The sequence below is a fragment of the Austrofundulus limnaeus genome, unplaced genomic scaffold (genome assembly GCF_001266775.1).
Source record: "Austrofundulus limnaeus strain Quisiro unplaced genomic scaffold, Austrofundulus_limnaeus-1.0 Scaffold84, whole genome shotgun sequence".
In the NCBI taxonomy this organism is placed as follows: Eukaryota; Metazoa; Chordata; class Actinopteri; order Cyprinodontiformes; family Rivulidae; genus Austrofundulus; species Austrofundulus limnaeus.
This window is the reverse complement of record NW_013952486.1, coordinates 1,078,962-1,090,538: the sequence shown is the minus strand read 5'-3', so window position 1 is coordinate 1,090,538 and position 11,577 is coordinate 1,078,962. Positions and strand designations below refer to the sequence as shown.

The window sequence follows — 11,577 nt, the reverse complement described above, 5'->3', positions numbered from 1 at the left end:
ATTAAAAATTTTTAATTTTCTCTAGTTTATCATATTAGAAGTTTAAAAGTGTCAGCCGTCGGTTGATTGGTGCTCCACCTGTCCACGTGTGTCGCAGGCTGAGCGAACCCCGGCTGTCGGAGGCGGAGCGTCAGGCGTGCGAGGCCCAGTGGGCCGACAGGAGCCTGTTTGTGACGGAGCTGCTGCTGTCCACGCTGCTGCCCGACGAGGACGCCTCAGCCTCCTCGTCCGATGACGAGGACCACTGCCACGGCCCGTTGCGGAATTTCGCCGACTTCGAGGCCATGGGCTGCGTGGAAGTCATGACCTTAGACGTGGCACTGGAGAACCTCAACCTCAAGGAGACGAGCCCCGCCCCCAAGACGACAAAACCCACACCTAAAACGGCGCCGACGAAGAAAGAACCCCCGGCCCCGCCCCTTTGATGACATGGCCGCTCCCTCCCCTGAAAACACCATTGTGACTCGCTGACTGCTCAGTCAGTCCAACTGCCAATGGATGACAAGAGACTGCAGTTCTTTTTGGCTTTTTTTATTTTTATTTTATTTTAATTCAGTGATTGTCATTACAGCTGTGTCGCTCCCCACTCCACCCCATGTTTTACGTTGTGTACGATGAATAAAAGTTGTGAGACGTGAGAATGTGAAAGCAAGCACGCGTGGTGGGTGCGTGAGAGCAAAAAGGAAAAATGACTTTATAAATATATTATAGAAAAAAATCTATATGGAAGTCGATAATCAACCCCCCACCCCTCCCCCAACATAAACCTGTGTCCTAACGGACGAGTAGTGAAGCGTTTTAAGAGGCGAACTCTTCACACACTCAGCGAGGGAGAGGAGGGCCGACCCAAACCTTCACCGGTTTATTACAAAAAMAGAAAAAGGAAAAAAAAAAGCGCTGCTGTGTATTTATAAATTAAAGAAGTGCTTGGATGGTTTACCACAACTTAAGCATGAGCTTAAATCACCACGTGCCCATTTTTTTAACTGCACAGTCACTGGATGGGGAGGTCCCTGAGGAACTGTGATCTAATGGTGCTGAGTGCCACATAGCTGGCATATCCACCACACACACACACACACACACATACACACATGAACGAACGAACTGGTGGCAGTTTGGTCAACCTTTACGTCCAGTCTCCATCTCCTTCCCTTTGTGACGTCACCTGTTTTTGGGTCATGTGACCCGGGCTTTATATGGACTGTGGGCACTTTGGTTTTGAATCGCATATCCTGTCTGTCTGTTTGTGTAACACTACAGCTGTCGATCCACACTGCTGAGGTGAAACAGATGAAGAGATCTCTTCAGTCTCGACTGTTTTCAGGCCTTCCTGACAGAAACCTGCTCCTCCGGACGGTTTGTTTCCTCCCTTTTTTTATTTGACAGAACATCACGTGCTTCTATCTCAAAAGAAAAAAATCATCAGAAATTAATCTCCCCGTTACTCACCAAATACGAAGATCATTCATGTGACTTGACTCTTAATTTGCTCTCAGTTAAAAGAAGAGAAGCAGTCTTTGTATGCCTCCAGTGCTAACTGAAGAAATGCAATGTAATGTTATTTTGGCTTGAGCCAAACGACAGGGTAAACCTTTCAGTTTGGAGAATAAAAATGATTTTTTTTTTTGTTTTGTTTTTGGATGGAAATGAACTAACTCAATCTTTGGTTTGTGTTTTTATTTTCTCAGTTGCTAACTTCCTGATGAGCGTGTACGTGTGTGGGGGGGTAAAACACCTACCTTCCTGGTTGAGTTTAATCTCAGTCGAGTCCCTTCTTATCAAAGAATATTCGGACAAACCGTTCTGTAACTGGAGGTTGGAGGGAGTTAAATGGTTTCTGCCCTGGAGATGTTATTCTGACACGAGCACAGCTGTGTTGTTCCTCACAGGAAGTGGGATGTCTCATGATGAATTCACAGCAGAAATATTTAATATTTAAAAAAATGTTAAAAACAGCTTGTTTTCAGTTACAATAAACAATAAGACACGATGTGCCAAACAAATATTTGAGCACACGGGTCTGTTCGAGGCTAAAAACTCATTTTATCACTGAAACAGATCAGAGGAGAGTTTAAAGCTTCAGTCTGGTCCTGATGGAAGTGGTTTTGTTGTTCAGGAGCYACTTTTTATAAACGGCTGAAGGCCTTTCTGTTCTCCATTAAGCTGAGGACAAAAAGCCACATAAATAAATTCTTGTGTGTTGTAAAAACTGCAGGAAAGTCCTGGTTTCCATTCCTCTGATCTGATATAAAACCTGTATCCTGTTCAGTCAACGCTCACTCAGCCTTAATCCAGCATTTGTTTGTCTAGTTACTGAAAAGACCATTAAATCCAGTAGATTTGCAAAAATCAAATTTAACGACTGAAGACGCTGGAATAAAGGATTTACTTTGTTTCGTTTGTCATTCTGTAAACTCTTTAAAAATATACATTTTTGGGACTTTTTTTTTGCATTTTCAGAAAGAAACCTGAGGAGTTACAGATTAATGTTTATCACAAAAAACCCTGCAAAATTCTAAGTTTTAAATTTTATTCTGTTTTTTTATAAATATTACTTAAAGATAACTGAATGTGATATTTTGACCTTAAAGCCAGATTAGGCCACTTTTTTTTAAATCTACTTAAATACCAACAAAACTGGTGTTCAGAGTGAAAATGTTAGCTTAAAAGAATTATTAATTTGAATAAAATCTAAATTAAATGAGCCAACCAAATTATTTTTGGCTAAATACAAGAATGTAAAACATACTTTTCATAAACTCAAACTTCAATTTGGCAAATAATTTGGTAAAATGTTAAAATATATACACACAACWCTTAAAAGAACATGCTAAGCTATTTAAAATAAAATTGTTTTTAGAAAAAAAAAGCTCTTAGCAAAAATATCCAACAGTTTTTAATGGTCTTTCCTGAGTATCTGATATTAAACAGTAATAAGGTACGATACAACTCCTGAAAAAAAATTGCACATAAAAACTATTTTCTTGCAAAACCAGACTAAAAATAAGACACAACTCAGAAGATTTTGGGGTATTCTTTGTAATTTTAATTCCCTTAATTTAGTTAGATGTGACATTTTTTTCTCCACTAAAAAAAACTTAAATAAAACATTACAGCACGACAAAATGCAAATCAGAAGAAGCTTTAGGATTTTGTAGAAGCAGGCTACAGTTTCTCTTGACTTTTATTTATTTATTTTTTTATTGTAGTTACTTTTTAAAAGACAGCTAGGTTAGCAGTGAACAGGAAGAAGACATCACAGAGCTGAAGAGCCTGCAGGCCGGCCAAGAGAAGCACAGAAACAATCAGGAAAAAAAAAAATTAAAAATAAAGAGAAGCTAAAACAGCAGACCACTTTCAGATGAAGGCCTGAACTGTCGCAGACAAMCACCAGGGGGCGCTCTGACACAAACAGCTTGTGATGCAACAGTCAGGGAGGAGGAAATGGCACATTCTGTTCAGTTTTTTTTTTCTTCTGTAAAATGGTTCAGATGAGACGTAAATCAGAGCAGCTCCCCTCACCTCACTGACAAATAAACCCGTTTGGTCTAAAAGGTTGCGCCTCTGCGTGGGGAGGRAAGTGTCAAACTGCGCCATCTAGTGGCCATTTTTAAACAACTAAAACTGGAGCACCTGGAAAGATTCAGTGAAATCAGTTTATTTGTGCTTTTCTGGTTTGAAGTGCCTCTGCTCGGGGTACAAAGAGACACTCTTTTTGTACAGATGAGTTGTTTTCATCGTAATAGACCGAAGCCAGATAGTTTAAATACAGCACCTTCACAAAGTTTGTCAGTGTTTTAATAAATCTCCACCAGAGTGATTTTCACTTTCATCCCCATCTTTGGAGCAATGCACCTTTTTTTTTTTTTTTCCTTCAGCTTTCAGGACAAACAATAAAGACTAAACAGACTGAGTCACACAGTGGACCTCTAAAGTTTGCTGATGTTCAAACCAGGTTCTTTTTAATTATTTTGGCTCGATTTACTCAAACTCAAATGAAAAAATGCACAATTAGTTTATCATATTAATGGTTGTGTGTCTTTAGATTATGAACTTATTTGTGTACAGTTACCAACTATGATTATTTACAGTGTCTGAAAATATGTCAACAGCAGACAATTTTAAGGCATTGGTGCATATTTCTGCTCAGATTTGTTGAGTCAAGTTTGCAGATACAACTTCGTTTGCACTGATATTATTTCAAAATAACCTTTTTGCTCGATTTCAAACTTTACAACTTAAATAAATTTGGTAAAACTCTTCTTTAAAAATGACATGAGGGCTTGTGAACTTTAAATCTTAAAAAAAAGAGCTTTCTTGTTTTTCCAGGACATTTTCAGCTGACGAACAATCTGAAATCCCTGAAAATATTCCAAATTAAAAGCTGCAAAATCAGCCGCCCCGGCTGCAGAAACAGGAAGTATTTTTGTTTTCTCTGTAAGATGAGATGACGTGCAGTTCTGTGTTTTTATCATCATCTGGTGACTTCTTTTTCCACTGATTCAGCAGCAACTCTGATCTGTGCTTCAGCACTAAATGAACAGAAAATATTCATTTAGTTTCAAAATAAAAACTGCACCATATTTGACGTCACTAATGGCTCATGTGGGCTGGTTTACAATTAATAAGTTAGAAGCTACACTGGTAATAATTGGGAGAATTTGTACTATTTTTTAAGAAGTAAAATTTGTTTTCTTGTGTATTAAATATGTTTTAAATTAGTGGTTCCCAATGTTGGGGTCGGGACCCAAAAGGGGGTCCTGACACATCAAGGTGGGGTCCTGAAAAGGTTTTCTAAATTAATTACATTTTTGCCTTATTTGCTTAAAATGTATAAATGTAGATCAATAAATATTGTTACTATGCCCATGTTTAGTTGACTTGGTACAAATGTTTTATCATCCAAAAATAGTTGTGGGCACAGGTCTCTGCTACTGTTATTTTGTGGGTCAAATGCTGAAAAGTTTGGGAACCACTGCACTTCAGAAATCAATTTAAAGAATAATAAAATAATTGGTGATGTAATAATTTCACTATAATTATTACAAAAACACAAAATAAGTATTCAGTGTGCATTGCCAATGCAATGCACACTATTGTGATTCGTTTCCCATCCAAGTCATCTCAACTTTGCCATGCTTCTCCTCCTGCACACTTTGTCCTACAGCTGCCATTGTAATTTATATCTGTAAAGCCCCTGTGCCAAATGATGGCTATGCCTTTTGGTGCCTGTAAAACTTATAGTTTTTGAAATATTAATGTTTAATGAATTATAATAGCAGTCAATGGAGCCTTGCATTGGTCCAATACTGCCTCATGCTGTACTCAACTTGGTACTGCACCATAGTTTAATATTTCAACTCAGTAGTTCAGTGTTTACAATACTAGTATGATTGTATTTTGATGTTTTACTATAATATTGTCTTAATACTTCTGGATTGTTGTAATATTATGCATTTTTGTGTCAATAATTGCATTGGCAATGTGGCCTCTTTCTGCACACATACAAACCAACCCCTGCCAGGTCTATTGGTCTAATGGTCTATGTCATGGACTTTCATGTGGGAGATCAGGGTTCAAAACCCAGCTAATGCAACTTTAACAAAAAATCTCTTCAAATTTCATATTGTCACACAATTACCTTCATTACAAACACCTGCTGATGTGGCAGACACAAGCTGGTATAGAAAACACATTTGAACTTGGTCAAAGTTCACTCTGCAAGTCCAATGCTGCAGGCAAAGCCATGCTGCAATGACACTTGTTTTTACATCGTAAAAACCCATGTCTGGTTATATTTGTGAAACCTTTGTTTTTAGGGTTATTAACAAAGTTTGTGTACGTCAGACCAGTAATATTTGGGGTCACAAGTTTTTGCCATGAATATTTTGTGGGTCAGAAGATAAAAAGTTTGGGAACCGTTGTTTTAAATTGCTCTTCCTGTGTGAACACAGCAGCTCTGTGGTCCTCTGTGCAACAGTCTGGTGAGTTTTAAAAAAAAAAAAACCCGTCATGAGCTGCAAGAGAATCTGGCTGTGATAAACCCCAGTAAATAAACACAACAGGTCCAGTTCCCTCACCGTTTACATTTTAATTTCTCAGCTACAAACGTCTCTGGTAGCTTTTTGATGCCAGAGAGCAGAAAGACGCCTCCCCTCCCCTCGCAGCTCACGACCGAAGCAGCAGGGAAACAAAATTACAAAGTGTTTTCATCGAAAGTTCACAAAAAAGCAAAAACAAATCATTTCAAATATCCGATCTACTGGCAACCGACACGTCAATCTACACGTCAGAGGACGACACCGGGGCTCCCCTTGGAGCCCACGGCGTCTCCTCCAAAGTGTCTGGAAGCTCAYGCAGGTTAAAACTCAGATATGGTAGAAAAATATATAGTTTTGATGAATTTTCTCTAGTTCTTATTTTCTGAATTGCACGCACACATGTAGTGTTAACACGTTGCAGCAGCAGTGTAAAGTGACAGGGATCATGATTAGCACTACTACAACAAAAACAAACAAACAAACACAAAAAGAAAAACAAGTCATCACGCTCACTCTTCCTCTCTCTCTTTAGACACTTCTGGTTGTTTTTTTCTCTTGCACTTAAAAATGGTTAATTGTCTTTCATTGGCATCATTAGGCAACAGTTATTTATTTTTTTTATTCTTTTTACAGATGCTCTACAATATGGTTACAATGTAAACACCACAGTACGTAATAATTTTACTGTATCTGCACAAAGTAAAAACACGTTACAAGGCATGTGGCTACTTAAGCATAGATTTGTTCATGGAGAGAGAGAGAAAAAAGAAACACAAAAATTAGCTCTGACAGCTGGCATAGAGTTTGTTCAATAAAAACTTAAGATTTTTGTTGTTGTTGTTGTTCGTCCACAGGTCACACAATCCTGTTTAAAAGCTGGTGATGATCAGTTTTAATAATCTGGTGATATTTTGTGATCTGAGCCGCCTGCAGACTCCCTCCAGTCAGATTTTATGATCTGCAGCTAAAGAAGCTGGAGATGAACTTAAATACTGGAACACAAACAAACAGCTGACTGCTAACGAGCAGAGACCTGCGCCGCCATCTTGGTAGGTGCTTTGTGGCGACTTATTTTCAAGAATCCCAACGTTCTACCAATAATTGTCATAATTACTGGAACCTGCACTTAAAATAATGTGGAATTATTGCTACATTTTGGAAATATTAGGTTAATATTATTAAACTATCAGGCATCAGTACACTGGACTAAACGGCTACACCTGCTGCAAAGCAGGGAAGTGAGAGTCGGGACAGTCCAGCTGCTGAAATATCATTAATATTTGTGACCAGTTCTTAAATATCCAGTAGTCTCCAAACCAGCTTTACCTAATTTCTTTGTCAAATTTAAGTGAATTAGTGCTCAGGCTGCACATTTAAACACTAAATTTATTTAAGGCAGGGGTGCTCAAACATTTTCCCCAAGAGAGTCAAAATGAAAATCTGAGGGCTGTGCGCAATTTGTAATAATATAATACATGAAATACTGTTAAAGTAAACTCCTTTTATAATAAAGCAAGTGGCCCATGTTTTTTTTTTAAATTATTTTAGCCTGTGCACTTGGAGAAAGTGATGTTCGCTCAGTCAGCAACGATTCATGGGACATTTCATAAAATGATCTAATTTAAATATCTTGTATTTACTTTTATTTTATGTTTATTCTTTAAATAATTCAAATATAAACTTAACAGTCACTGGGCCAATGAATGAAATGACTAAGTGGAAATATAGTATATCTGTAGGATGACTGAACCAATTTTGGCTTGTAGACCCCACTTTGGGCATCTCTGATTTAAGGTCTGAATGACTCAAAATAATGAAAAATTACACAACAGAACTATATTATACAAGCTGAAGTTATTAGTCTGAGTTAAAGTAATGGCACAGACTGAAAGCAGAGCTCTGGCTGAACTAAGACATGTAAAATTATTATTATCAGTGTGCATTGCCAATGCAATGCACACTATTGTGATTCGTTTCCCATCCAAGTCATCTCCACTTTGCCATGCTTCTCCTCCTGCATACTTTGTCCTACAGCTGCCATTGTAATTTATATCTGTAAAGCTCCCATGCCAAATGATGGCTATGCCTTTTGGTGCCTGTAAAACTTATAGTTTATGAAAAATTAATGTTTAATTAATTATAATGCCAGTCAATGGAGCCTTGTATTGGTCCAATACTGCCCCATGCTGTACTCAACTTGGTACTGCACCATAGTTTAATATTTCAACTCAGTAGTTCAGTGTTTACAGTACTAATATGATTGTATTTTGATGTTTTACTATAATATTGTCTTAATACTGCTGGATTGTTGTAATATTATACATTTTTGTGTCAATAATTGCATTGGCAATGTGGCCTCTTTCTGCACACATACAAACCAACCCCTGCCAGGTCTATTGGTCTAATGGTCTATGTCATGGACTTTCATGTGGGAGATCAGGGTTCAAAACCCAGCTAATGCAACTTTAACAAAAAATCTCTTCTAACTTCATATTGTCACACAATTACCTTCATTACAAACACCTGCTGATGTGGCAGACRCAAGCTGGTATAGAAAACATATYTGAACTTGGTCAAAGTTCATTCTGCAAGTCCAATGCTGCAGGCAAAGCCATRCTGCAATGACACTTGTTTTTACATCGTAAAAACCCATGTCTAGTTGGTACTGTAATTACTGCATGTACTGGGCTGGGAGGCTCATTTTAAAATACTCTTGCCTCCAGTTTTCATAATATACATGATAAATATTTTAGCTTTTAAGCTGATGACATCAAACAACAGCAGAAAATCATAACTGATCCAGTAAAAAGACACGTTTGTCCTGAACAGAACAGAGTGATACGTTTAGCACCTAGCAAGATGGCAGCTGCAGCTGTCGTTCCAGTGCTCTTCTGTCTGTGTTTTCAAAGTTTTATTCTGGTGATTTAAAGTTTAATCGTTACAGTACGTGTGTTTAAAGTTTCAGTGTTTGATATGACACGAACGTGACGAGGCTCGGATAGWTGTCACAAATGATGACGTTTTTATTTTATTTTTATTTTTTTTAGGGCGACAGGAAACGTAAAACCCTGAACCCAAACAGGAAGGAGCTCCTGATATGAAACAAAAAGTATGAAAACAAAGGCATACAGCTGATATGTGACTTTGCCTCTGCTCAGTTTTAGTGTTTTGGCATCTGCTGCACTTCCACACAGAGTTTGGGTTTTAAATTGGCATGTCGAAATGTCGAAAAAAAGAAAAAAAAAAACAAAAAACACAAGTTCCTTTGGCATGGATCTGCTCTGAGGCGAGCAGCGCCTCCCGTTCCCACTCAAATTTCTTTTTTCCCTCGAGGAGGAAATCTTTAAATGAAACACCTTTCTGGCAACGCTGTTGAACCGACTGATGCAATAAAATCAAAAAAAGAGGTGAGGGGGGTAAAATGAAAATAATAAACAAAAAAAAAAACCTAGTTTTAAATTTTTAAATAATTTCCTCTTGATGTGAAACNTTAAATAATTTCCTCTTGATGTGAAACAGACTGATGAGATGAAAAATACCCCCCCTCCCCCCGCTACAACATGAAAAACAAAAACCATGATCCCCATCCCACTGCTAAACTCCTTAAGGACAGTATTTACAGTACAAATTACAATATAATACATCATTTAAAAATATGAGATTTATCTCTAGAAACATACAGGAGCTCTCAACAAAACAATCAAATCTTTAGTAAATTAGGTTTCTATGGTTTCATGAAAAATAAAAAAGTTGCACCGCCCTCTTAGTTTTTATTTTATGTATTTTTTTTTATTCCTCTGAGGAGCTCGTTTCCTTTTGGCCCCCGGTTATATCTGGCTGGCATGGTGAATGGTTTGAATGACCACAGTTTTATTTTGGCAGCTAAATAAAGCAAATCGCAAAACAGCAAATCACAACCGATCCAGAATGATGATATGTACACGTTTGTCTTTTTCGTTATGTTACTTACGAAAAAGAATCGACTCGCTGAAGCTGCTGGTTTTGCAGGAAGAATAAAACTGATTATTTTCTGTATTTTTTTTAAAGTTAGGAGCTGAGTTTTTTTTAAACTTGCGATTTTGTTCCAGATTGTTGTATTTACAGCAGATTTAAAATAAAAAACCGTTACARGCCTCTGCACCCTCCGAACAAACAAATATAAACCGATTGGAAACTCAGCAGAGCCAGGCAGCGTGGGAACCAAAGCCTCCTCTCCTCCACAGCACAACCAGAGTCCACGTGTAAACCTTCCTCACTTCCACGTCTTCATTTCCTTCGACACTCACGCCACCATGTGTTGTTGTTGTTGTTTTTTCCCACGTTCCCCCTCTCTGGCCCTCCTCCTCTGCTCACCCTCAGACGTAGGGCAGGATGCCGTAGACGAACAGGGCCATGACGGCGGCGCTGAACAGGCCCGCCACGGGCACCGTGACGAACCAGGCCAGGAAGATGTTCCTGAAGAGGCGCCAGTCCACAGCTTTCTGGGAGCGGATCCAACCCACGGCCACGACTGAGCCCACCTGGAGGCCGCGGCCAGACAGGGGGCAAATATTAAAAACCAAAAAAAACAATCAGCCGTGACASAGAACACCATGTTCCAGGATGCAGAGACAGAGAGGAGCTGCAGGCTGTCTGTGTTTCCTATCTGCTTTTTGAAACATTAACATCAAATAGAGCTGAATTTATTCAGCATTTTGCATTTTTAGTAACTTTGCAGGGAAAGAGAAAAACCTGGCAGCTTTCATCTCCTCAAGTCTCAGATTTAAATATGTTAGTTGAAGCAAGCTCCTTCTAAAGGTTACACTGACTACATGAAATGTTCTCAGGTGAAAGTCTGAAACTGGCAGGTCTAATGTATAAAAACTGTAATAACGTTCAAAACAGRGGTCTGTGGAGTTGTTATAAGCAGTCAGTATCTTATCTGTAGTAGATAATTATGAATGAGGGTAGTTTAGAAAAACAAAGAGAAGTTCAGGCAGCAGAGATGAGCAGTGATTTCTAAACAAGCTTGGCACCTGACTAACAATACTTTAAAAAAAGAAAAAAAAACATCCCAGTTTTTGTTATAGTTTATTTTGAAAAGATTATAAAGTGGAAGTTATTGTTACAAGAATTCCTTTCCTGGTTTACATTCGATAAGTGAAAATGAGAAACTAAAAATATATGGTGCTGAGAGCAGAAGCCGCTGCAAATTGTTCTTATAAATTATAAATGTCTCCAAAAATAGTGTTTTGCTTCAAGTGCCTGTGACGTCAATTTTTTGTAATAAATAAAAATGCATTTTTGAAAAGATAACATTGACAATTTGCAAACAAAACTTCTTGTTGCTGAGATGAACAGTTGTTGAGATATTTGCATGTGAAATAACAGGAAGTGATGTCAGAGGAGAACGTCTGCATTTGAACATAGYGTTGCTACAACTACGACTATAGAAAATAATCTAATGTTTTCAGATTATTTGAAGTCACTATCAAAGAGCTGAAGAGTCCGTTCAAATAATTGCTGTGTCCAAAACGGCAGGCCGGGTCCTCCG

General features: G+C 38.2%; 2 protein-coding genes across 4 annotated transcripts in view; one reads left to right on the top strand and one right to left on the bottom strand.

Annotated features, from left to right (window-relative positions):
* LOC106519893 (E3 ubiquitin-protein ligase KCMF1) overlaps positions 1–1,663 on the top strand; it is a 13,915-nt gene extending 12,252 nt beyond the window's left edge. Inside the window, exon 7 of the mRNA XM_014011746.1 lies at positions 98–1,663. Within this exon, the coding sequence (XP_013867200.1) occupies positions 98–425 (328 nt within the window). The 3' untranslated portion in view covers positions 426–1,663. The remainder of the gene's footprint in view (positions 1–97) is intronic.
* An 8,027-nt stretch (positions 1,664–9,690) lies between these two features.
* Positions 9,691–11,577, bottom strand: part of slc20a2 (solute carrier family 20 member 2) — a gene marked incomplete at its 5' end in the record, with an annotated part of 51,859 nt that continues 49,972 nt past the window's right edge. For all 3 annotated transcript variants that reach the window (XM_014011744.1, XM_014011743.1, XM_014011745.1), the window contains 1 exon segment: positions 9,691–10,564. In XM_014011744.1, coding sequence (XP_013867198.1) covers positions 10,400–10,564 — 165 coding nt within the window. In that variant the 3' untranslated portion in view covers positions 9,691–10,399.